This window comes from Chlorocebus sabaeus, chromosome 12 (assembly GCF_047675955.1).
Source record: "Chlorocebus sabaeus isolate Y175 chromosome 12, mChlSab1.0.hap1, whole genome shotgun sequence".
In the NCBI taxonomy this organism is placed as follows: Eukaryota; Metazoa; Chordata; class Mammalia; order Primates; family Cercopithecidae; genus Chlorocebus; species Chlorocebus sabaeus.
Window position 1 is genome coordinate 25,356,930 of NC_132915.1, and position 27,551 is coordinate 25,384,480.

Sequence of the window (27,551 nt, forward strand, 5' to 3'; positions counted from 1 at the left end):
AGGCAATAGCAGAGGGCTCAAGTGGACTATAAAATTCTATGTGATCTGTTTTTTTTTTTTTAATTGCATTTTGTACTGGCGAGAAAACATTTATTTTTTACTTTTTTTAGTTACCACTGAAGAATTTCCCAACAAAGTTTTTGTTAATAGAGAAAATGCTTTTAGCTCTCTATCTATATTCCTGCTCCAAAATTTAGATTCAACTACTATAGAAGCATGAACCATTTTTTAAGTATGATAAATGCAATGTAGTCTTACAATGATGTGGTAGTAGGTTAGGGTCGGGCTGGAGATAAAAGTGGTAAGTCTGAATTAGTTTAAAATATTAATCACACTTTAAAATGCTGTCCTATCAAAGACAGAGAACATTTCTCTTTTGTCCTATTTTAAAATAAGATTAAAACAAAATAAAACACCTGCCACTGGTGAGAGTTACTTGTGAGTTCTGGTCCAGTAACTAAGTGGTCTCTTGATGGAGTCTTAAAACACCATAACACAAGTCCTGTTTTGCTACTGGGAGGTATTCATCTTATATTCAAATCTTTTTTGTTGTTGTTGTTAAATCCTGAATTTAGTACCATGTAATAATCTGCACATTTATGTATTATCTATTGTAATACCCAGTGTCCACAATGTGCAAACTGGACATACATTATTGCTAAATTATGCATGTGAAATTTCTTTTCTGGATATTTTGTACTAAATTGATCTTTAGGAGAGAATAAGTGCTTAGTAAGTTATGGGAAGCAGTTTCATCATGCCCACTGTATCTTGGGACTGCAATTTCTACCCCTTGCATGAGTCTAGTGAGACAGAACAATCACATAGCAAAGTAAGTGAAGCAACTTTATTCCTCACAGATAGGCAGCAAGGGACAATACAAGCTTAAGATTCATGGCAAGTCTGTCAAGGCTCAGGATAGTTTCCCAGGGCAGATAGAGTCAGCTACATCTGCACGTAGCTGAGGGACCTTCGAAGCATGTTCCACCCTGGGTTTTATACCTTGAGGATACTTGACATGCTGGGCTAAGGCACCGTAAGATCCTGTTTCAGGAGGGATGGGAACACAGCCCAGTCTGTTCTGGCCAGTTCCTCCTTATCTGAGAATGTTCCATTTCCAGTACATTCTACAGTTATTCTGAGAACTACAAGAGAGAAAGGGGGGATGAGCTGGGTCACCAGTGCAATTGAAAGACTTGTTCTGCAAGCTGCTCAGACATTGGGATGAATTTATAGACCTAATCTACTACTCTATGTTTCATATTACAAATAAAAAAAAGAACATAAAATACTGTTGAAAAAATCGGATGCAAAGTGTTTCTATGTAAAGGAGGATCCATAATATCACTTGATTTAGATTATAAAATATATATTGATAAAAATATTTATAAAATTATTTCTATTTTCATTTGGTCTATATTCATTTTTAGGATAATAGCTACCACATAGTGAGCACTCACTGTGTTCCAGCTGCTAGCTTAAGTGCTGTCTATGTACCCTTTTATTTAATCTTCATGACTGTAAGGCAGGCACTCATGTTATCTCCATATCACGGAATTAGAAATGGACCCGTGGAGACTTAAAGTAACATGTCTGCCATCCAGCGAGGGAATGACCAAGCTTAGACTCAAACATACTGGAATATTGCTTCCAAATAGCAGATGATTCATTAGAAGCTCAAGAAACCAACTGGGGAATCATCCGCAGCATTAAAAAGTAGAGAATAAAATAAAATGTCATAGAATAAAATGTACAGAAAATAGCCCAAGGCATCACAAATAGAGAAAGTATTATTCTGTAAAACTTTTGTTTTAAATACATATGCACATATGTCTGTGTGAACTGATTCTTCATATAGAGTGCATTACTCACTCTGGGTAATGTCTTAAAATATATAAAATATACACTATGCTGAAATCAAAAGCAATAGCAATCTGCTTCTAAAAGGCTGAACATTCTAGCTTAATTTTTAAAAGCTATGTATAGTGACTATCATAGGATGTTAGATACATGTTGGCTCACAGCTAAGTATTCTATTCTATTTTTTAAAATTCATGCTAAAAGAAGAAAAACACTGTAAAATCAATTCCCCTTCCGGCAGATTGATAGAATTCACAACAAAACCAAACAGAGAGAACTCACAACAAAAAATAACGTAAACACAAAGTCTCATTTATTTTTGTCTGAAGCACACAGGAGCTCACTTAGCACAATAACAGTAAGCGAATCATACAAATATTGAGAAAAAATGTTCCTATGAATACATACATATATATTCTTAAGAGTAGCGATCAGGAGTTTAACAACAAATGTAAACTGGTTTTCTCTGAAGAATGCTTTCTGACAAGGCTTTTGGGTTGGAAATGGTATGGACAGGTAAATCACTGTCATATAACAGATAAGCTAAGAATAACTTCTGTTACCACCATTGTGATTTGTTTCTGCCCCACCTGAAATGATCAATGTACTTTGTAATCTCCCCCACCCTTAAGAAGGTTCTTTATAATTTCCCCCACCCTTAAGAAGGTTCTTTGTAATTCTCTCTACCCTTGAGAATGTATTTTGTGAGATCCACCCACTGCCCACAAAACATTGCTCCTAACTGCACCACCTATCCCAAAACCTGTAAGAACCAATGATAATCCCACCACTCTTTGCTGACTCCTTTTTCGGACTCAGCCCATCTGTACCCAGGTGAAATAAACAGCCTTGTTGCTCACACACACACAAAAAGAGTAACTTCTGTTACCCAAGTCATTTGAACCCCATGGACTGTGAAAGTCCTCTTGGAATTTACATTTGATTCCACCATTGGCCTGGCTGACTTCCACATTTCACTAAATTTGGATAAGATCCACAAAAGCAACCCCTCAACTCTCAATCTCTCACACTCAGGGCTGTGGGAAGGAAGGGCAGGTGAAACCAGGTATGAACACATGCATGGGGACCAATGTCAGGATTTTCTAACAGTGTCCTTCTGTGTCTGTACTTCCAAAGTCATACCTAAACTGGCTAGTAGATCTGAAATTGCTAACATCTCCTTGAAGCCGTACAAAAAAAAAAAAAAAAAAAAAAAAAAAGCACTTCAAAAATTCTTCACAATCCAAACAATTTAAAAACCATTTCAAGTCATTACTTTTTCGTTTACCTGTTAATAACTCACACCATTGCTTTTAAGCATGTGAATGTTTCCAACCATCATCAACAATTTTAAAAATGGACAACAATGAAAAGATGTCCAAGAGTCTCCAGAAGCATCCAAATTTTGGATCTCTCCGACATATAGCACAAGGTAGAATTGATACAATGTGCCTTCCAGCTTGCCTTTAAAGCTCTCCATATGTCTAGTTCTGAGGTGAAAAGATTAAAAATAGGAAGAGCCTGGTAGGGAGTGAAGATTCAAAATGCATTGCTAGATCTCACACCCGTTACATTTCCTCTCTAAGATCTCAGCTGCAGTTGCCAGTGGGGATATTGGAGGGTACATTTCAAAGTTGGCTAAGCATTATGGGGAGAGTTTCCCACCATTTCTTTCCCTTTAACCTGTAGAATTCTTTCTGAAGTAAAAAAGAGTTTTAATAGGGGCTCAATGCTCACAGCATTAACTTAGAAAGACCCCTGGCATGAAGGGAGCTTGTTCCAAGATCTCCTCTTGGGGTCTGATAATTCAATGAGAGAACCAGCCAAGAGAATAAATCAGGGAACAGTCTCCTTGTTCTGTTCAGGACAACCTTTCACGTCTTAATCTTTTACTTCCCATGTTTCCCTCTTGTTTGAAAATGAAATTTACCTTAGCTGATCAGCCTGCTTTTGTGTTTTGGTTGCAAAAATATTTTGCGAATTTATGATAATTGATACTTTTGAATGGTTTTTACCTTTCAAAGAGTATTCTGTTGAAAACACCATGGAACATGAAGGAAATGGTGGAGGGTGGGGTGAGGAGGCTGTTAAATTAATTGTTTCTTTCCTGTCAGAGAGCAAGATATTCAAACAAAAAGGGACAAATAAGATTGGCTTGGAAAAGTGCCACTCCAAAAATTCAGAAAGTCAACCTACATTAAGCAAAGGCAACATTTCAAAGTGCAGAAAATCTGGCCCCAGGTATAGCTAATGCCTGTGGTACAGAAAAAAAAAAAAAGCATACATAACATTCAGGAACACCGCACTTGGAGAAATAGAACACATAAGTTATAAGTGATGCGGAGAGATCAAAGTACATATAAACATTTTAACACATCCTATTTTTACCAGGAAAGATATTCAGGTCTTAACACACTATCAGAGCTAAATTTAAATGTTTAACAGGATGGTTGTATACGGCCATTCCTACTGCTTCTGATGCTACACTTATTTATATTTACTGCACAGGAGTCCTAGGTCTACATGAAAACTGATGTTCAACATCAAAATGTACACCCTTAAAGAAGGTAAAAGTGTAGGATCTTGCAAACACTACAGGCAGCTACTGCCTGTAAGTGGATCTTACACATCTCATCTAAATTCCTAAGCCTACTCATTTGGTTAGACACCATGTAATCAAGTTCCTTTGGCAGTGATTGAGGGATAAAGCTGAAGATTCTTGCTAGCCCCATAGAGAAATGGGGAGAAATTTGGCAAGGCATCTTTGACATGGCTCAGGAACTAGAAATATTAGAAATACAGACTAAGACTGGAAATTGGGTTTACTAAGCTACTTATCTCACAAAACAAACTCTGTTGTTTATTAAAAAAATAAAACTAAACTTTTGTTCCCTCTTTAGGTGTCATGTATACATAATCAAATCTAAAAGTATTTCTATTAGGGAAAAAACCTGGGCCAATTACTGCTAAATTAGCATAAGTATGTGAAAATAAAATTTACACTACAGGAGGGGGAACTATGTTTTTTGTTCTGTAAATACGGAGTTAGCTATATTACATAAAGTTTTCTACTATAAGGTAATATTAAAGAGTCACCCCTAAGCTCTAGGAATGAGTGTTATAATATATTAAGAAAGTCTATTCCTTTTCCTTGCTCATTTATAGTATTTGCAATTAAATAAGAAAAATATAGAATTTAAATAACATTCACATCAATACTTAAAGATTTATCATAAGGTCATAATTTGGTTTTAATTCTAGGTTATGGGAAAATACACTGTGTTAGGAAGCATAAAAATACTATTTGCTTTGTAATGTTCCTAAATATCTAGTAAGAATTATCCTGTTAATGTAAATATTAAGTAGGACATTATGTACTCTTCATTATCCTAAAATTCTAATGTCCTAAAAATTATAGGGAGTTAAACAGAAAATTGGCGAAAATTAGAAAATAGAGTCCTTTCAATACACAGGGTTTGAAGATTTTTAACAATATGTCTTTAACAGGATTTGTCCTTCATTTTAAAGTTCTAGCAGACTGATATCCAAGTATGGAATTTCCAGAAACTACAATATATTGTTTGGGTGGAATAGGCCATGGCAATGGAACCTGTCCTGTTAGTATTGGCGGCTCCTGGATGCCCATCACTTGCCCCGGTTCATGAATACTCCAGTCTACATAAATTTCATAAAGCACGGAATTTGTTTCTCTTCTGATAAAATGGAAGCAATGACATCTCACAGTTATAAGTTGATTTTAAAGTGCACAAAAAATACAACTATTTATGCCATGTAGTTACATGAATAATATTCCTAAGAGACTTTAAATCTTTAATACCCAACTTCTGTCAAACACTTTGAAGCACAAAACTATATTAAGAAAGCATGTGGCATTCAATTTCTGACATTCATCCCCAAAGAAGGCAAAGCACAACACTAACACATCTCTGAAATGCAAATTCCATTAAGTGCAAATTTCTAAAACACAAGGTCAACCTAGAAACACGTTTTGAAATTCAACAAGTTCTCTTTTTAAATTAGTATGCTCGGTATATAATTTTCAAACACAATCTGAAGTGATTTTCTAACATTTGTTCGCAGTCTAACTTTTGCTCCCTCATAAAAATATACTCTCATGGGTCCATTTTCCGTTTTCTAATTTTTGCATTTATTAGCTCAAAATATCTAACCTTTTAGGAACATCTTTTCCTTCCACATTTTCAAATATGAAAAAGGCTTTGCTTAAGTTTTATCGTAGGAACACCACCAGTAATAGCATTCCCTTCTGTTTGAGCTTAAAGTAAGTCTGAGCAGCTCCAAAGGGAGACATTTTCATGAAATTTATGAACCCTCTCAACCAGAGTTGAGAATTAGTGCAACTTCCTTCGAACTATTTGTCAAGTGAATACTGTAACTAGACACAGAAAGGGATAGTCATCCCAAGAACAAGGTACTATTTTTTTACTTTCTAACTCCACCTGGGCACAAGGGAGATGCAGAACCACGCTAATCCCAGGAGAACGTCGTAGATGCCCGAGGGTCTTACACTGAGCTGGAAAACGGAACCACCTGCTTTCCGCCCACATAAACCTCTTCAATATTTCGATCATCTCCTGAAAGAAAAATCAAGGAATCATGTATAAAATCCTTTTGTGTCAATAAGTATCTTCCCTGCCATTGGGAGAGATTTTTTTTTTAAGATACTTCTAGGAGAGGAAATACTAAAAGCTGCTTTCCCCCCACCCTCAGATTGTTTATAGTCTGAACAGGAAGATATGACCAGTAGAAAATGTCATAGCTAATTTGATGATTAGGGTCTGAATTCTGCACCAGAGGCAGAAATCACATAAAGTTGACTCAACCCCCTATAGCTGTCCTTTCTCAGCTAAAGTGGTTGGTTTACATTTTGCCCCCATTGAGAAATAAATACTACTCTTTACACTCCAGAATCAGCTCCACAAGAAGTAATACATGTGTCTTTCCATCTCGAGTTCACTCAGTCCTGAGCTCACTCAACAGAATGGGAGGGAGGGTAGAATCTTCTGCATTACTGTTTCTCTCTCTGAATGGAATTGAATGTGAGTACATCGCAAGCACGTGTGGGGAGACTGTACTATATATTTGTCACAAAAACATGGTAGGGGAGAATGTCAGATACCGAATGAGTACAAGGGGGTTGAACATGAGGATCTCTTCACCTTTGGCCTTCCATTCCTCAGCTTAGAATTTATGACTAGAGATTTCAAATAGAACCTTTAAATAATGTGCCACCAATGGGCTTGATGCTCCAGAGTGTTAAAGAATAATGAATCAAAGCAAATGATCATACATGGAGTTTAATATATGGTATGATAAATACATAGAGCCATACCCAAGAAAAAGATAGGAAAAGGTTTTATTTAATATTTAGCATAGAGACATACATCTACCTACCTAGATAGAGGAACTTCTGGATAACAGCCTAAAATGGAAAATAAAAAATAAGAAAGACTAGTTTGTGCATTTAGAAAAGTAAATTCACAGGCAATAGTGGTTGGCAAAGCCCAGAAATACAAATTTATTTCTTAATGTCAAAATCGACTTGTATTAATTAAAAAAGAAGTGGCTATGTGCTTCATGAAAACCTCCCAGAACGACAAAATAATCCATTGGCAATTAACAGAAATTGTGTGAAAGTTCTGGGTATGTAACTTTTGAGTCATCAGAGAAAAGGCATTATATAAATTAAAGAAATTAATTTAGTAAAATAATTCAAATATTTCAAGAGGGGTATGATGTAAGACAAGCTCGTCCAACCTGCCTTATTTTGTTTTTGTTGTTCTGTTTTGTCTTGTTTTAGGCTTTTAGCAGCCTGAAGCCACGGTTTTTAGTTTCTGTCTCTACTGATAAGCAGAAAATAGGGAGGAGGGAGGGGGCTTTACTGGCACAACCAGAAACAGAAACTAAGAACCCATGACTGTATTCTCTCCCTTGGATACCCCTGATGTAAGAAAAATGACTAGGACTATTCCCTACAGCCCTATTCCCAGAGATTTACTCTAATAAGAGAGTAAAATAATAAACAATATGAAAATAAGGATGGGGTCAGGACACACGACCTCCAATCAAACACAGGAAGGTCACTCTGACCCTCCCCTCACCCCTCACCCAGATGCAGGTCGTAAGACCATTAAGTAAAGGGGTGCCCTCCCTATGCCAGATCTCTGGAGACAAATGGTCACAGAGAAGAATCTGAACAAACAGGCCTTGCTAAGTTCCCTCTAGCTTATTACCACTGGATCACACTCTTTGTCCTATCACATTTCTCTACAACTTTCCACTCTTCATCAAACCTAGTATGAAAATACCCAAGTTTACCTGTTTGTTTGGGTCTTCACTTCCTTATGAAGGCTCCTGTCATGTAAAATTTATATTAAACAGGCTGGGTACAGTGGCTCATGCCTGTAATCCCAACACTTTGGGAGGCCAAGGCAGGTGGATTACCTGAGGTCAGGAGTTCAAGGCCAGCTTGGCCAACATGGTGAAACCCCATCTCTACCAAAATTACAAAAATTAGCTGGGTGTGGTGGTGGGCACCTGTAATCCCAGCTACTTGGGAGGCTGAGAAAGGAGAGCTGCTTGAACCCAGGAGGCAAAGGTTGCAGTGAGCTGAGATCGTGCCATTGCACTCTAGCCTGGGTGACAAGAGCAAAACTCTGTCTCAAAAAAAATTTATATTAAATAAATGTGTATGCCTTTCTCCTGTTAATCTGTCTCTTGTTATAGTGACCTCAGCCTTGACCCTAAGATGGGTAGAGAAAAAGATACTTTTCCTCTTTTATAATAACAAATGGTACAAACTTCACATAATACAGAATTTTTCTTTTAAAAACTTTAATGTATTTATTATCACATTTACTCTCATAAGTAGATCAATTTAGAAATGGCAATAGTTAATTCTTTTTTTAGGAAGAACTCAATATCTTACAAGGAATCATTTTTCAGGTAAGATGAACTAGTTTATTGTATCCATAGAAAAACATTTTATAATAAGAGAAACAAAGTTCATTTTCTTACAAAATTAAAACCATTGACATAGCATTGCGGTCAAGAGCCTCGCCTCTGGTAGTCAGAAAGTCCCGTGTGTGAATCCAAACTCTGCCTACTAATCACTGGCTATGAGTCTTTACGTAAATCACTTAACCTCCCTTAAGCCTCACTGCCCCTATAAATTAACATGGCAATATTAATAGTACCTACTCTTAGAGTTGCTCTGGTGATCGAACAAAATTAGATATGGAAGTGCCTAATCCCATGCCTACCCAGCACATAGCAAGTGTTCAATGAGTGTTAATTACATTATGGCTGTTTGTGGTCAAATACATTCAAATATACAAAAACATTCAAAATATAAAAGTTTTGTTGGCTGGCCGCAGTGGCTCACGCCTGTAATCCCAGTACTTTGGGAGGCCAAGGCGGGTGGATCATGAGGTCAGGAGATTAAGATCATCCTGACTAACACAGTGAAACCCCATCTCTACTAAAAATACAAAAAATTAGCCAGGTGTGGTGGCGGGCACCTGTAGTCTCAGCTACTTGGGAGGCTGAAGCAGGAGAATGGCGTGAACCCAGGAGGCGGAGCTTGCAGTGAGCCGAGATTGGGCTACTGCACTCCAGCCTGGGCTAAAGAGCGAGACTCCATCTCAAAAAAAAAAAAAAAAAAAAAAAAAAAAAAAAAAAAAAAAAAGGTTTGTTAATACCATTATTTTTAACATTGCTGTCATAAAATTATAATAATTATTAAAGGGCTCTAGTGTCCCTTTTAAGACTTTCCTGTATTCCATTAAAATGTTTCAGTTTCTATTTTCTTTTCTACAGGGAAGCTATTATGACAAGGACTTTATGAAATAAATGCCTTTTGATTAACTTTCTTTTACTTACCTCAGAAATATCACCAAAAAAATCCCCATAAAACAGATCAATGGGAGAGTCGGATGCTTTGGGGTTGATCAGGAGGGCATCAAATTCCTTGCCCACTTCAAAGTTTCCAATCTCACCATCCAGGCCTAGGGCTATTAAGAACAAGTGAATAAACAGTCAGGATTGCAAGCCATCAGACCACACTAATGTCTCAGTTTGTAAGGACAGATTTTGCCAACATGTCGCTAGGAGAGAAAAAAAAATAGTGTCTTAACAGTGAGACAGAACACTCTCATTCTAATAGGTCACAAGACTTCTACTTACATAAAGCGGAGTATGCACAGGAAAGCAAAATCTGAGAATAAAAACAGTTCCCTTCATTACTGTATCATAACTCTGATATGTCTCTATTTCAGCTCTATCAGTGCATTTCATAGCCCAGCTGGTCTATGCTTTTCATTTATCCCTCTAAGAAACGTGATGATTAACATAATACCTTTATTCTTTTTCCCTTCTATTCTCCCCCCCCCACACTCCAAACTCCTTGCATTGCCTTTTTTTGTTCTTTCTGTTCCATGAAATAGCTGACAAGATTTATTTTCATGGAAGTGAAATGAACCTTGAACAAATAAAAAATAATTATCCTTTTGCATATTTGTCAATGCAGGCATATCCATCAGAAATTCCTTAGTTTAAATCCTTTGAATGGAAAAAAAAAGCTCACTTCTCAAAGTGAACAGATTCTGATAACTCAAAAGTCCCAATGGCTTTTGAAAACAGACCAATCTCTTTCCAACCCTGAAGGTTTTCTGGTCACCAGAGAAGAATGGTTTTCTAAAACAGAGCACAGGCCAATAATATCTATTGACTTGGCTCATCTCAAAGCTACAACTCATGTTCCGAGATTACTGGATACCAAGGAAGAACATATCTCATTTTTATGATTTAGTTTCAGAAAGATGGGGGTAGTTGGCTTTCCTCGCCAATGGAGGTATTGGATCTACAGTTCCTTAAAGCCTGTAATCTGAGGAAGGTGTACACTGGGGTCACAAATGGAAGCATGAATAAAAGGAAGGTTAACCAGAGTGCAGTATTATTTATTTCAATATTCACATGTGTTTGTTGCATGCTATCACTGCTAAGATACACTTTCATGTTGAAATATTGAATCGATTACCTTTGTTAGGCAATATCTAATACATTATATTTCTACCTATAGGTAGCCAAAAGTTGTGGCATTTCTCTAAACACTGACTTAGAAATCTTACTTGTTCTTAAAAGGTTCTTTAAAGGGCAACTCTTTTATTCTCAGAAAAGAAAAATGGCTTTTTAGCTGAAGTACTCTCTTTAGCAAGACAGGGGTATGAAAATAATCTGAAATGTTAAAAGGAGCCAGGTGACTTCTACTAATTGTATGGGGAAGGACTGAATGTAATAGAAAATCATTGGAAATTCTCTCCTCCTTCACTGATTACTCAACTTCTTTTTGCCCTTGACAAAGAAGCATGTCAAGTATAAGTTTTTAATGACTGACTTCAACATAAAATTGTTGCGCATTTAATAGACCAGATAACCAGGTGCAGTGACTAGGGTTTAGGCAAGGTTGATGGTATATATAAACCAACTAGGTTGTTCAGTAGCGCCTGGAGACTTCAGGAATGAACTAACCAAAAAGACACAATTCTTTTCAGTGAATTTGTAAACTGATATAAATAAAAATCGTTGCACAGAGATCCCACTGGGCTGGTAAGTGACTCAAATGCATTTCAGGAAATGCGGTTTTGCTGCTTTTGGAGTAAATGTTGGTTCTGTGAAGATCATTTTTACTCATCTTGATCTTCTTGAGAATGAGTGTAAAGGCCATGGCAGTGCTGGGAAAATGCCACACTTTAAATACGGATCCATTCATCTCATTTTACTCTGACTATAGTAGAGAAACAAACTAAGGAAGAGAAATTCCATGAGTAAGCCCAGTGACCCAGAAAATAGATTTAAAAGCTACACAGCAAAGTACAAATGATTTGGTAGACACCCATGCTGGCTTGATCAAAGAAACAGGATACTGATGAAGTAACTCACAGAGAGCCTAGAATTCAAAAAGCACTATTTAAATACGACTTGTTTGTACCATGAACATAGATGGTAGAATAACTACTCAAACTCAAATTCAGATGTGAAAGGACAATGGTGGTGTGGGTGAAAGGCTGTAACACTTATTAAAATAGTGAGTGATCTGAAACTTGGGATTTTGGAAAATGAACCATAAGACTTTGGGAAATCAAAAAAAAAAAAAAAAAGCAAAAAACAAAACAGAAACTAAAACAAAAAACAACCCTGTACTTGTTTTTCTTGAAATGTGCTTATGGTGTTCATCCTAGTCCCCAACGCTCAGAGAACATCTGAGAAGTTTCTCTTCCCAGGATAATCTTGGCTTCGATCGTCCTCCATTTGTAAGACTCAGGGTATCTATCATAAATCTACAACCAAATATGTTTCTAAATCTGTATCTACATTTTAATTTCTCACTAGCTACCTATGGTTTCATGCTGTGTTTCACTATCATCCATTCCGATTACATTTATAACTCTAAAGTGACTTAAGGAAATACAACGACCAATTTTTATTTTTTTCCATAACAATACAGTTATACCTGAGAACTGGAAAAAGCTGAGGAGCAATATTTGCATATCAACCAACTAAATTTTTACATCTTTATCCTTTTAGAGAGGTTTGAGGAATTAGTGTACTTAAGTATATGAACCAAATACATGGTCTTGGCAGGGATTTATACAGGAAGATACTGTAGTGGAAAGGCAGAAGGCAAGAAATCTGCATGCTGGCATCAGATTAGGTGGATTCAAATCATAGCACACTGTGGCTTGACAGCTGTGTAAGCCTCACTCAGGCTCCTTGTTTGTAAAATGAAATGAGTAAAGTGGTTGTGAGGATTAAATAACACATATAAAGTATGTTGTATGATTCCTATCACATGGAAAGAGCTTAGTAAGCCTTGGCTACTATTTTACTATTATGATCATCACTTAGGCCACTGGAGAGCAAGTTACCTGACTCAGTGGAAAAACAGATTCTTTAATTGATTTATTTGGAGACAAGGTCTCACTCTGTTGCCCACGCTGAAGGGTAGTGGTGCAATCACTGCTCACTGCAGCCTCTACCTCTCCAGGTTCAGATGATCCTCGCACCTCAGCCTCCCAAGCAGCCAGGACTACAGGCACACTCCACCAAGCCCAGCTAATTTTTTTATTTTTTGTAGAGACAGGGTTTTGTCACATTGCCCAGGCTGGTCTCAAACTCCTGGGCTCAAGGGATCTGCCTGCCTCAGCTTCCCAAAGTGCTGGGATTACAGACGTGAGTTACTGTGATTCTTAGGCGCCTGGCCTAAGAATGGATTACTTTAAAGAACTCATATCCACGTAACCAATGTAATATCCATTAAAACAATCAATATGATAACTGTGTCTCAGACATCTATTCTACCAAAGACAGTGAAATCACCGAAGGAATGATTCCTCCGTCAGTGAACTTCACTTTACTGGCTGAGTTCTGGGTATGTTACATGAGATGAGATCGTTATGAATATTGGATTTTCCTAATACCAATCATGCACCTTCATACTACATCCAAGGACAGAGATCAGCATGGTTGTATATTGTGTGAGAGACAAATGTAATAGTCATTACCTTGGCTTCCTCCAAGAGTAGCTAGTCTGAAGACTTCTTTGAGGGTCAGGCTTTTCTCATTTACCTTATTAATTAAAAGGATATTGGAAACCATCACTGCTCTTCTGATTGCATCAAGCATGGAATATGAATAGCCACCAGCCACGTCTACAGTAGGTAAAATAAAACCAAAACAGTAACCTTGTGAGGATAAATGGTATAATACCTATATAGCATTGTTTTTATGACAGACATTCAGTCCTTAATACACTTTTTTAAAAAAGCTCTTAACTATAAACACAAGATAGCCATAGACTAAGATTTAAAGCAATTCAAAAGCTGCAATTAGTGTCAAATGCATACTTGTATAAATTTCCTACAGCTGTTGCAACTAATAATCACAAATTTTCTAGCTTAAAACAGCAGAAATTTATTCTCACACAATTTGGAGGTCAGAAGTCTGAAATTAAAGTGTTGGCAGGGCCACGATCCCCACAAGAGCTCTAAGGAAGAAATCTCCTTTACTTCTCCCAGCTTCTGGTGGCTCCTGGCATTCTTTGGCTTGTGGCAGCATCACTCCAATCTCTGCCTCCATCCTCAAATAGCCTTCTTCTCTTCTCCCTGTGTTTTCTATTTGTCTATCTTTTCCTGTCTCTTCTAAGGGTATTGATCACTGGATTTAGGACCCACTCTATTTTAGGAGGATCTCATCTTGAGATCTCTTCCTTAATTATATCTACAAAGACCTTTATTCCAAATGAGGTCACATTTACAGATTCCGATAGACATATTTTAGGAATCCACACACAACCCACCACAATACTCAAATGGTTTAAAGAGCCAAAAGAAACTCTTATCTCTGAAGAGTCCATGAACCCTCACAGAAACTGTTGAAATATGCCTGCACAGTTATAAAGATAATTTAGATAATATGTGGTTTAAAATAAGCTCACGGTTCTGTTCACTAAAAATTTTTCCTAACCTTATTCTAATCCAGATAAGATCTTTGGGAAATTAAAAAGCCACTTCTTTATAATTTTTATGAAGAGCTTTTAGAATAAACTTGTATATTTTGGGAAATTAGTGTAATAAATGAGCAATGCTAATGTAGACAGCTCTATATTTTGGTAGGCATCATTAAATGAGGAATGAGATTTTAGTGATTTAAATAAAGTCCCTAATCATAATCAAATGAAATACAACCTTTAACAAGAATGAACATGGAGTTAAGTGAGTTTATATAAATAAATTTCAAGTAAGTTAGTATGTTTTATCAAAGGAAAACACATTTATAGCTAATAAAGTAAGTTTCATATTTCAAGTGTTCCTTCTGTCATTTCTAGGTAGACATACATAATTGTTAGTGCCTCTACACATGTTGCCAAAACAAAATAATTGCCTGTTTAGTAGTAACTCCAGACTGTAGCTCAATTTTATGCTCAACTATCTTACATGTCCTTAAACTTGTATTTAAATCAGAGAATCACCCAGCTCTCTAAAAAATTTCATTACATCTACTTAAGTTACTAGTCTGTGTTAATATGTAGTAACCATCCCTTAAATCTTCATTTTTATCATAGCTAGGAAAACAAATACTAAGGAAACAAATACAATTTGGGAACAACACACATTAAGCTTTGAAATATTCTGTCTGCTGCTTCCTTCTTTATTGCTAAAACAACAAAAATGTTAAATATAAATAAAGATGGAATAAAAATTATATCACTATGTGGCATGAAAATATGTAAAGACTATATTTTATAATATATGGGTAAAGACTGGAAGTAAACATAGAGAAATGAAAGCAATGCAGTTAGGATGGTGTGAATATGGAAGATTTTAAATACCTGCAGTTATAAAAATGAGGTATAAAACATCACAGAAAGTAGCATTTTCCTAAATACCTACTCAAAATTAACCTTACAGAAAGAATAAGGATAGATTAGGAAATAATGCTATGCAATTTACTGGAAAAAAATTGAGAGATGCCTTATGATGTTGATTTAATCATCCTATATTCTTCTGGTTGCCAATGTTATGTCAGTAAAATAACTGTAAACCAAGAAACAATTTTGTGCTCATCAAAGAAAGAACCCTGGGCTGCATAATTTCATGGTATTTAGTCAGGACCATTTGTGTAAGAGTCAAGCCTTTTTTTTCCAGGGATTTCCACTGTGATGGTAACTTGCTGATTCTTCCCAACTGGATTAGCTTTGTAGTTTTCCCCTTCCATCTACAACACATTTAATGTAGGTGGAATCCCTACTTTATCATATGGCTAAAGGCACTGTGGTAGGATGGAAGGAGAAATCATGAATATCTACATTTTACAGACCTGGTTTTAAACTGTGCACATCAACTTTTTGCTTTGTGGACCTTCGATCAGTAACTTAGGACCTATGAACCTCAATTTTCTCAGAAAATAGAAATAACATCACATATCTTAATAATTGCAGAGAAAATTCAGTTACATAACCGAAGTGCTGAAGAATGAGGACCAAAGGGTTGAAACTATGTGGAGGAGGGAGGAAAATTGAAGGACTTTCTCAGAAAATCTGTCTCCTTACCCCATGACTCCCCCAGGACCATCACAATGAAGATGGTACCATTACTTGCCCGTCAGAGTCAATATTTGGACACTATTATTTACAGGAAGACTTTAACAAAATTGTACAAGAGCAAAAACTTAAGCCAGAGGACAACGGAAAGACTAAAAAACGATTTCATATGTACGTACTCATTTCCTAAGCATTCATTCACTTATTCAGCAATCATTTACTACACCCCTTACATGTACTTCATTTACTGAAGCACTTGTAAATAAAACCTATGGGCTCTCCACATGAATGAGCTAACTATCTTGTTGGGGAGAAAGAAAAGAATCATATAAACAGACACATATTAACAATACATTTTTTTTCACTTTAGTAATCAAGAAAATGGAGATGAAGGGCCCATATTGATCGGATAGTGAGGGAACACCTCTTTAAGGAAATGACATTTTAATCTAAAACAAGAATGAGAAGAACTCAGCCATATAAACAGAGGCAAAAAGGGCATTCAGACAGAAAAACAATGCATACAGAAGGGAGTGCAATTTATAGAGAGGATAGCCAGGGTACTCAAAAAGCCAAATCTATTCATAAAAGGTAGCCAGGTTAGGGAGGAGAGAGTAGTGTGAGATGAGGCTGGCAGTGGATGGGTGTCAAACCAATGTGGAGCTTTGTGGTCTTTGTAACGAGCCTTACACATTCAAAATCCCATTGAAGGGTGACAAGCACGAGGGCGTGCCATGATCAGATTTTCATTGTGATTCTTTTGTAAAGAGGAGAATGGACTGGAAGGGCCTAGGATGGGTGTGAGACCCATTAGGAAGCTGGTGCAGCAGTTCAGCAAGAAACGATGGCAGCTTGCATCAGGTGGTAGTGACCAATGAGGGGAAAGAGGATGGTTCCAGGAGATACTAAGGAGTCATGAGGTTGGGCATCATGCTGGAGAAGTGAGGGAGAAGAAGGTCCCAAAGATAATGACCAAGTTTCTAGTTAGAGAAAATGAATTCTCTAAAAAGGAGAGCTATTTTAGAGAACTAGGTTTGAATGTGTTTTGGGATAGAATGAAGTTTGGGGGTTTCTTCAGGAGGGGTCTAAGAGAAGGGAGAATGTAGTTAGTTGAAAACATAGGTTTAGAATTCAGAGAAGTCTGGGCTAGATATAAAAACCTGTGTGTCATCTGAGTATATTAAATCACATGAAGCCATGGTTGTAGATGGTATCTCCTAAGAAGAATGTGTAAAGTCAAAAAAGAGACTGTAAACCAAGAAACAATTTTGTGCTCATCAAAGAAAGAACCCTGGGCTGCATAATTTCAAGACAGCCTTGTAGCAAGCTTTCAAATGGCCAGGAGGAAGAGAATCAGCCTTCAGAGAAGACAAAGAAGGGAAGAACGAAGGTGCTTCATTGGATTCAAGATAAGATTATTTGGACAATGGAGAGAACAGTCAATCATGGCAAATACTGCTGAGAAGTCCCATTGGATGAGGATAGAATGGCAACCTTTGGAGCTGGCAGCAGAGATCCCAGTGGTAATACCCACAGAAGAAAAAAGCAAAGGCAGTTGTCATGGAGGGTGGGGCAAGAATCCAGACTGAATTTGACGGAAGAATGGAAAAGAGCCTAGAAAGTGGTGACAGTGTGGATCCCCACTCTTTGAAGCAGCTTTGCCATGAAGGGAAGCAGACAGGTAGAGCAGGAGTAAGAGGAGGATGTCTGATTAATAATGGGTTTTGGGCCGGGCATGGTGACTCATGTCTGTAATCCCAGCACTGTGGGAGGCCAAGGCAGGTGGATCACCTGAGGTCAGGAGTTGAAGAGCAGCCTGGCCAACATGGCAAAACCCTGTCTCTACTAAAAATACAAAAATTAGCTGGGTGTGGTGGCGTGTGCCTGTATTCCCAGCTACTCGGGAGACTGAGGCAGGAGAATCAGTTGAACCCGAGAGGCTGAGGTTGCAGTGGGCCAAGATTGCACCACTGCACTCCAGCCTGGGAAACAGAGACCCCATCTCAAACAAAGAAACAAACAAACAAACAAAGGTTTTGTTTCTTTGCTTAAATGTTTTTGTACCAGCAGGAATGATCCAGTAGGAAGGAGACACTGATGATACAGGACAATCTACGGCCAAAGGAATTAGTTTATTGAGATGCTGGGAGAGGGAAAGACAACAGAACACATACGGGGGTATTTTGGTATTTTTGCCTTTGATTGGAAGAAGGGCTTTGTTGTTTTTGTTTTTGCTGTGACAAGGAAAAGAAGAGAAAATGCCAGCAGATGCAGAAAGGTGTGTGAATTTGGCGGTGGGAGATTGAGGGAAGGATTTCTGGTTATTTCTATTTTCTCAATGACTTACGAGATGAGGGAGGACTTAAGCTAGAAGTTGGGGTAGAAAGTTTAAGAAGAAATGTCTTGGAAAAAGGAGATATATGCTTACTACAGCCTAATAACTGTCTCTATTGCCCAAGCGGAAGGCCATTTGGGATTTGAGAACAAAATTTAAAATGAAAGCCCACTGGACGATTTTCTCCAGATGCTCCACTGAAGGTACTGAGAAGGGAACTTTAGAGATAGTCAAGGGTGGGGCTTTTGTGATGTGAATACCAAGAAAATGAGAGAAATATGGGAAGTGAGGATGTTTCCAAGGCAGTGATGACACTGATGTACTCTGATATCTAAGAATTCGAATTAGAATAATGGATTTTGAGAAAGCATGGAGTCACTGGAATAGAGTCTACAAGAGATCAAAGAGCTGTTGTTTTTGGCATAATGGAAGAAGTAAGTTCGGATAGGGAACTGTCACTGAAAAGTGAGGCACTGGCTCCATGTATGTTGCTTGTTTTAATGAGTTTAAAGGTCTTGCGGATGTAAACTTTTTCTATATGTTTAAATTTTTCCTTCAGATGACTATTTTTGGTTATTTGCTATGTTTTCTTTGTTTTTATTTTTTTCATATTTCACCTAGGAGGTATCCTATCTTTAAAATTCTTCAAGTAGTTATCTCTAATATTTTTATACTGAAACGTCTATAGTAAAATATGTGTAATTCTCTTTTTTCTGAGACAAGATTTTTTTTTTTTTTTTTTTTTTTTGAGTCTCTGTCACCCAGACCGGAGTGCAGTGGTGCAATCTTGGCTCACTGCAACCTCCACCTCCTGGGTTCAAGCAATTCTCCTGCCTCAGCCTCTCATGAAGCTGGGACTACAGGCACGTGCCACCACGCACAGCTAATTTTTGTATTTTTAGTAGAAATGTGCTTCATCATGTTGGCCACTTGCCAAATACATCCTCCTCTCAGCCTTACACACAAACTACAAATTCTTGGGTTTTGTTAATAAAATTAGAAGACAGAATTATGTATTATACTTGGAAAATTCTTTCTTGCAGAGCATATATTCTTTTTTAAAATTTTGTGATAAAATACTGAAGACATTCAAATGACACAAGGAAAGCATAAAACCAAAACTCAAGGACGTAACAGTTTTCAAAGTAAGTGCCATGTATTTAGGTTCCAGGAACCTCTTTCCAGCCCGAGGGAAACATCTTCCTGATTTATGCTGCCATTCTGATAGGTTTTTAACATTGTGACTATTCTCTCTTGAGATATATTTTTGGCTTTTACTTTCCTTTTTTAAACTCCTTTACAATTCTTTGATCTTCTTATTCTGATTGATGTTAGCTTTCCATGACATCATATTGTACCATTATTTCCCTATATGGCCCTTCACTTGCCTCATCTTTCATTGAATGATGTAGATTTTCAAGTAAGTTTTTCAAAGGGTTCCTAGGGAAAATATTTTCCAAGTCTTTGTATAGCTGAGAATTTTTTTTGCCTTCCTACGTAAAGGAGAATTTGGCCAGATATATTATTCTTGGCTAACAACTGCTTTGTCTCCAAACTCTTTTCTTGCCTTTTGGTATTTTGTGTGCCAACAAAAACATCTGAAAGCAAACTGCTTTTTAATTGTTTTGTTGATAAGTGACTTTTTTCCTTGTGTCAATATTTTAGCATTTTTAAAATTGCAATTAAAATATTTTGCCACAACATGTTCAGTTATGATTTAGCGTAAAACAGGGTAAGCACTTTCAAAGCAGTTCTTTCTTAAGCTCAGAAGAGATTTACCCTTCAAAGCTCTATCGCATCTGTCCCATTTGTTCTGCGTGCTCCATCAGAAAAAACCCCATGTGTTAGCTCTGTGCTTTCTGGGCTTCACATCGATCATCCTCAAACGCCCTCTATTATCTTTGGTTGGCTTTATTCTCCACATCACTGATTTGATTTTCTGCAACGATAATTCTGCTTCTCAGAGCTTCCTAAAGGGTTGGTGGGTTTGTCATTTTTTTAACTGAGGTATAACTAAAATATCATAATACATACAGAATTTAGATGTTCAGTTTGGAGAATGTTAACAATTATATAGCTTTAACTACTTTGCAAAAAAACTAAGATATTAAACATTTCTATCACCCCAGCAAATTCCCTTATGGCCTTTTCCTGTCAATTCCCCACATTCTTACCTACAACATTTGGCAACCACTTTCTCATTTCTACCAATATCAGTTAGTTCTGTTGGTCTGTGAGTTTCATACATATGGAATCATGCAGTGTGTGCTCTTTAAGCCCACACACTGGCATATATTTACCCACATTTTGCATATATCAGTAGTATTTTTTTTATTGCTAAATAATATTTCATTATATGAATATACCTCAACTTGCTTATCCATCCTCCTGCTGATAGATGTTTCTGGTTTGGGGCTATTATAAATAAAGCTGGTATAAACATCCTCTTACAACTCTTTCGTTTATTTATTTATTTAGAGACAGGGTTTCACTCTGTCACCCAGACTGGAGTGCAGTGGCATAAACACGGCTCACTGCAGCCTCGACCTCCCAAGCTCAAGCGATCCTCCTGCCTCGGTCACCCAAGTAGCTGGGACTACAAGTGCATGCCACCATGCCCTGCTAAGTTTTGTATTTTTGGTAAAGACAGGGTTTTGCCACGTTGCCAAGGCTGATCTCTGAGCTCAAGCAATCCTCCTGTTGTGGCCTCCCAGAGTGCTGGGATTACAGGTATGAGTCACTGCATCCGGCCTCATGCAACTATTTCTGCAAATATATATGTTTATTTCTCTAGGGTAAATACCCAAGAGTAAAATTGCTGGGTCATATGTAGATGTATATTTAACTTTATAAGAAACTCCCAAAACATTCTCCAAAGTAGTTGTACCATCCACTCTCCTTCCAGCAGTGTATAAGGGTCTATGTACTTTTTAATCTGATTTTTTTTTTTCAGTTTTCTTCCTTGATTTCTAAAATTTCTAGCACAATCTTTTCATAGCATCATGTTTTCCTGTATTCCAGGGATGATGGCAATTTTCTGAAATTTTCTTCTGGATCCTCAAGCAGATCATTTTCAGATATTTGTTCACACTCTTATTCTTTGTGATATCACTTTATCTTGTTTTGCTATATTTCTGTTAAATTTCATGTGGGTTTCTTCTACCTAATATTTCTGCAAGTCAAGATCTGTCTGTACTTGTTATAGACAGTGTGTGAACTGCTCTTGGACCTGCTCTCTATTCATAGTATGAGGTATAATAATCTTCTAAAGTTTACAAATTGAAGGGTAAATTGATACATAAAAGTCATGTTTAGGAAATAGTGGAGTAGAGGGTGACTATCGCAAAAAGGACTAGGTAAAAATGAAACATCATTCTCTGAGTAAATAAGCTAATAGGTCATATTTAATCAAACGTTTGGTCAGTACACCAACCTCACCCTTTCTCTTTTAAGTCAATATTTATTTATTTGTGTCATGTGCCAGGCAGGCACTGTGCTAACCATTTTGCATGCATTTTAAAATTTAATTCTCTAAACAGCTTGTAAGATAGACATAGTTGTAATTGCTAGTTACTATTGTTGCAGAAATCAGGAAATGAATCCTTGACTAACAACTGCTAGAAAATTAATTTTCTCAAGGTCTTACAGATAACAAGTGACAGCTAGAACTTGACTTGAACTTGATAGACCATCACTAAACAACCCAAAGTCAAGAAAGGAAAGCCACGTGATGAACTTAAATTATGGAGACCAAAATCCTAGAATATCTGAAAACAGTATCTGACTGATTTTTATGCAAATGCTAAATTTTTCATATTAACTGACTATAGTGTGTAACCAAAACTCTTGGCCATTTTTTTCTTATCCCTTAAAGCTTTTTTGTGAAAGTAAAATCACTGGTTTCCTCCTTTGACACCTGTGACTTTATGTAGAATTATCACAATCTTGATGATTTAAGGCTTATATTACAATTGTCAAAATCTTGATGACTTTGATTCCTATAAAATTGGGAAAAACTTCTAATCTAATCTATAGCTCTCTTAAAATATTAAAATCATTATGCCTATTATTGTGTCTTACCAATTAATTGCTTTGTAAAATGTCTCACTATAACAAACTGAGACTTGAGTTACTGCAGAAAGTGATGAAAACCACCAGTGTCAATATGCACACAGCCTGATGCTCTTAAATATAAGGAAGACAAAGGCATCAAGAACAGAAAACACGTTCTCGTGCCCCATACCCATTAAAAAAATTTTCATTCAGTCATTCAGTCATAAAAGAAGCCTCACAGAGGACACTCAGACATGTGGGCCTGACTCATACTTTCAAAGCGAGCAATGCTTGCACACTCTCAAGAAACACAACTAAAATGTGCTGTGGGGAAAGGAAACATCACGAATCCATCACTAATCCATATGCACTTAGAACATCCCTCAGCCTAGTAGACAAGCAGGCTGCCTGTGGATATGGAGAAGTCTCATTTGGCTGAACATTGCTTAAAAGCAAAACCAGTTCTTAACATACATCAGAATTCTCAATTCTGCCATAGACTGAATCTGTGCTCACTATGGCAAGGACAAAAAAATTTCTTTTGAGACAGTATTTGTAATGACACAGTTACTGAAAACTAAAAATATACAAATCCAAACCATTAAAATCTAGCCAGAAGAACAAAACAAAACGAAAGTCAAGGGCTGTTTTTAAAATACCTCTGAAACACGTTAGAAGGAATTAATTATCCTTTATAGCCTAATCTTTGAATAATAAACAGGGATAACAGCTTTCAGGAGGTTAGTGTCATCAAAACTTCTCCCTTTGCATACATTTTCTTACTGCTTCTAACCCCTCTCTATTTTGTTAGATACTTATTATCAAGATATTTCTACTAGATAATAAAACTTTTTTTTTTTTTTTTTTTTTTGAGACAGTCTCGCTCTGTCACCCAGGCTGGAGTGTAGTGTCACAATCTTGGTTCACTGCAACCTCCGCCTCCCGGGTTCCAGGTTCAAGCAATTCTCCTGCCTCAGCCTCCCGAGTAGCTGAGACTACAGGCGCACACTGCCACACCCGGCTAATTTTTTGCATTTTAGTAGAGACGAGGTTTCCCAGACTGGTCTTGAATTCCTGACCTCGTGATCCACCTGCCTCAGCCTCCCAAAGTGCTGGGATTACAGACGTGAGCAACCGCGCCCAGCCCAAAACTACTTTAAAAAAAAAAAAAAAAACAAAAACAGAACAGTCGCCCACAAATTAGTCACATTAGAAAGTGACATAGTAATCAACCACTTTGCCATAGCTCCAAATGGTGAACTACTAACCTGTACCCAGCCCTATCTTGACTTCATGCTTCAGGACTTCTAGCACATTTAGAAAGCCACTGCTGAGCCTGTGGAGAAGAGGAGACGTCAGAACAAGGAGATCCATGTGGTTCCAATAAAAGACGAACACTAATAACAACGATGGTGATATCACTGAAAATTGCAGTTCCCAATATATCAGCTCTAATGTTGACACAAACATATTAGCCAAATCAGACCATCCAAGTCCTGGAGTAAACAGGATCATAAAAGAGCCTAATCCTTGGGCCGAGGTTAATCTCAGGTGGGCACAAAGCAGCAAGAGCCAGAAGGAAAAGCAGGGGATCGTTTGTATGGAAAAAAAAAATGAAGAAATCAAACCTTGCAGTTAATACAAAAGTCTTATCTGTCTTCAATATTTTCTAACCGATACATCCTTTTATGTTAAGGAAGTAGAAATTATAAAGCATTACCTATTCTCTATGCCTGGAATAATTTGTTACCCTGAATGAGTAGTAACTTACAAGATCAAAAAAGGGGAGTACAACTGGAAAAAGGGGTACAGCCTAAAGAGTCAGGACCTGACCAAATGCTGCCTCTGAAGACAGGGAAAGTAGGAGAGATGGTTCCTGGGCTGAATTTGGGACCTACTGACCCTGAGTTTAAGAGATGTGCCAGCTTCTTTTTTTTTTTTTTTTTTTGAGACAGAATCTCACTCTGTCACCCAGGCTGGAGTACAATGGCACAATCTCGGCTCACTGCAACCTTCTCCTTCCAGGTAGGTTCAAGCGATTCTCCTATATCAGCCTCCCGAGTAGCTGGGATTACAGGTGCCCGCCAGCATGTCCCCCTAATTTTTATACTTTTAGTAGAGACAGGGTTTCGCCACGTTGGTCAGGCTGGTCTCGAACTCCTGACCTCAGGTGATCCTCCTACCTCGGCCTCCCAAAGTGCTGGGATTACAGGCATGAGCCACCACACCCACCATGTGCTGCCTTTCTAAAGAGACAAAGGAAAACTAAGGTGATCCTTAGAATTCTAAAAAGTTGTAAAGGTCAAAGTGGTCTGCTGGAGGATGCACATAACTCTAATTTCCAAAGCCCCAGTGCATACACAATAAATCTCTCAGTTGGAGAAAGAGCAGCATTTAAACAGAAATGTGTCCTAAAGAAATTTAACTTCAAAACTCAATTTGCAAAGCTAGATTATGCTTTAATTTAGAGGATATTAACACCCAATGGGTGCTAAATCCTTCCACTATCAAGTAACTAGACCATAATTATAGTCACTGTACACAGACAAGATTCCCTGTAATGTGTCACTCCTTTAAGTCTGAAAACTCAGACCCTCTGGGGTCCCTAAAGCACTCCAGAAATATGTCACTGTGGCTCTCAGCACGCTTCTCATAATGACACTGACATATATCTTCGTAATTGCAAAGTCCCTAGATTTCCAACTGTGAACGCCTCTAGCTCTTTGCCTAGGAGCTTTCTCAGCTCTCTCCTGTGCTAGAGCCTGCTCTGCCCTTGTTTGGGGAAGGCCAGAAGTTCCAGGGAATGAATACGCTTCTCCCCTCCACCCAGGAGCCCTCAACAAGAACCCGTAGGCATTTGGGTATTACTATCACAGCCAGTCCCTCACTTCTTGGGCAGGATAACTTTGAGTTCTGTTTTGGACACTGGTTCCCTGGGTTTTCTATTAAATAGAAGGATTAAACTCTGGGAGCCCACAGTGGTAACTTCCTTGATGATACAATCTTTACTGACTTGTTTCCCTTCCCTGTTTTACTTCCCTGAAGGTGTTTTCTGAGATCAACACCCACGAGCATGGGTTTTTAACCTTAGCATCCATGGACTGGCATCATGGGATCTCTGAATTCCCTGAAATTAGATGCAACATTTGCAATATCCATGGGCTTTTTCCCTCTGAAAATACAGGCTATAACTTATTTATTTTTCTGAGACGGAGTCTCACTCTGTCACCCAGGCTGGAGAGCGGGGGTGCAATCTTGGCTCACTGCAACCTCCGCCTCCCGGGTTCGAATGATTCTCTTGCCTCAGCCTCCTGAGTAGTTGGGATTACAGGTGCCTGCCACCACGCCCAGCTAATTTTTGTATGTTTAATACCGATGGGGTTTCACTATGTTGGTCAGGTTGGTCTCAAACTCCTGACCTCAAGTGATCTGCCTGCCTCCACTTCCCAAAGTGCTAGGATTACAGACGTGAGCCACTGTGCACAGCCAATAACTTTCATTTTATTCATTTATGGATCTATCACCTTTCAAAAGGTTAAGAACCAGTTAATAAATAACACCTCTGTATTCTGGGGAATTATAATAGGACAAGATCCTCCTGGGCTAGACTGTGTGGGCTGGCATTCCGTCAAGTCCAACAGGGTAACATACATCACAGTGTATTGACTTTGGTATTGCTGCATTTCCTTCTAACACTACAGCACAAACAGTAATGGGAGTGACTACCCTCTTCCTGGATTTCCTGGCTGACATATGGGTTCCCTTCAGTACTTTCACTAGAAATGTTTTATGTTGTATTCCCTATTGTCCTTTCTTTGTACAAACTCAGATTTCAGAAGATGCTGTGCTCTTCACATGTGTCCTCTGAGATAAATGTCCTCTCACATGTTCTCTTTTACTCCTCAACAGCACGAGTAAATGTCTATCTATCTGGTTCCTGTCAAACACAGAATAGAGGAGAGATCCTGGAGGAACGACAGAGGAAACAAAGGCATTTGGCTGCTAATCTGCAACCCAACCATTCGTAATCTACCGAAAATCATTGTCTACTTACGATAAATTAGAATTGGGACAGTGTGCGATGGACGCTCCTCGTTCATGGAATACATTCAGTTCTTCTGCAGAAAGGTAGCAGCCGTGTGCCATCACTGTCTGGAGAGAAGAGTGCCCTACGTGGAGTTCACCGCTCACAAATGATTAAGTGGGTGCTCACTCACAAGGTATTTGAGAGAGAGACCGAAGCTGTAGCTTGACTGTAGGCATCTTTACAAGAACATTTATGATGATCTATACGTACAAAGTGGCTGGGTACAAATTATACCTCAGAAAAGGCCTGTAAACACATTGTCTTACAAAAATCTCAGCAAATTTGTGGCGTTTACTTAGGTTCTTTTTGTTGATCTATAAAGTAATGAGGGTTTGGTCCAGGTGATCTTTAGCACCGAATATCCATCCAGATGGAAGGAAACATGATTTTCTCATCTCTACTTTAGAAGTTACTTTCTTTTCTTAAGTTTCCATGGTGAGCGACTGGTAGGGTTGTGCGTGCTCCAATTTTAAACCCTTTTAGAACTAAAAGTCCCTTCTCAGTACGTGGAAGCCGTGAGAGTAATCCTACAAAGCGCTGTTCTTTATTTCTGCCCCTACCTTCAATATAGGTGCCAGTGACCTTGATATTTTCAACTAAATAAACTTTAACTCACCTATGTTTATATTTTCATAAAAACTAAGAAGTTTAACATCTTCTAATCACTAATTCAGAAAGTAAAATTGATCCAAGAAAGCAGGCACTGCACACATACGAGACCTTTCTGAATTTTTAATCTTGGTAGTATTTATTTGTAGATTTGCTTAAATAAGACTTTACTCTTTCAAAATTATTTTTCCCCCAGTACAAAACCTGTATCCAACTTGCTTTCTCCTTTGAGAGGCATGGTTCAGTGATTATAGAATTATTATTATTTTTTTGAGACAGAGTCTTGCTCTGTCGCCCAGGCTGGAGTGCAGTGGCGCGATCTCGGCTTACTGCAAGCTCCGTCTCCCGGGTTCACGCTCTTCTCCTGCCTCAGTTTCCTGAGTAGCTGGGACTACACATACCTGCCACCACGCCTGGCTATATTTTTTGTATTTTTAGTAAAGATGGGGTTTCACCACGTTAGCCAGGAT

The 27,551-nt window shown here is 37.9% G+C and overlaps 1 protein-coding gene across 2 annotated transcripts in view; it reads right to left on the bottom strand.

Moving 5' to 3' along the window:
- Positions 1-1,962: 1,962 nt before the first annotated feature.
- Positions 1,963-27,551, bottom strand: part of GDA (guanine deaminase) — a 111,958-nt gene continuing 86,369 nt past the window's right edge. For both annotated transcript variants that reach the window (XM_007969494.3, XM_007969492.3), the window contains exons 9-14: positions 26,440-26,537; positions 23,654-23,721; positions 13,461-13,607; positions 9,781-9,911; positions 7,294-7,321; positions 1,963-6,473 (exon numbers count right to left, since the gene is read on the bottom strand). In XM_007969494.3, the coding sequence (XP_007967685.1) occupies positions 6,403-6,473; positions 7,294-7,321; positions 9,781-9,911; positions 13,461-13,607; positions 23,654-23,721; positions 26,440-26,537 (543 nt within the window). In that variant the 3' untranslated portion in view covers positions 1,963-6,402. The remainder of the gene's footprint in view (positions 6,474-7,293; positions 7,322-9,780; positions 9,912-13,460; positions 13,608-23,653; positions 23,722-26,439; positions 26,538-27,551) is intronic.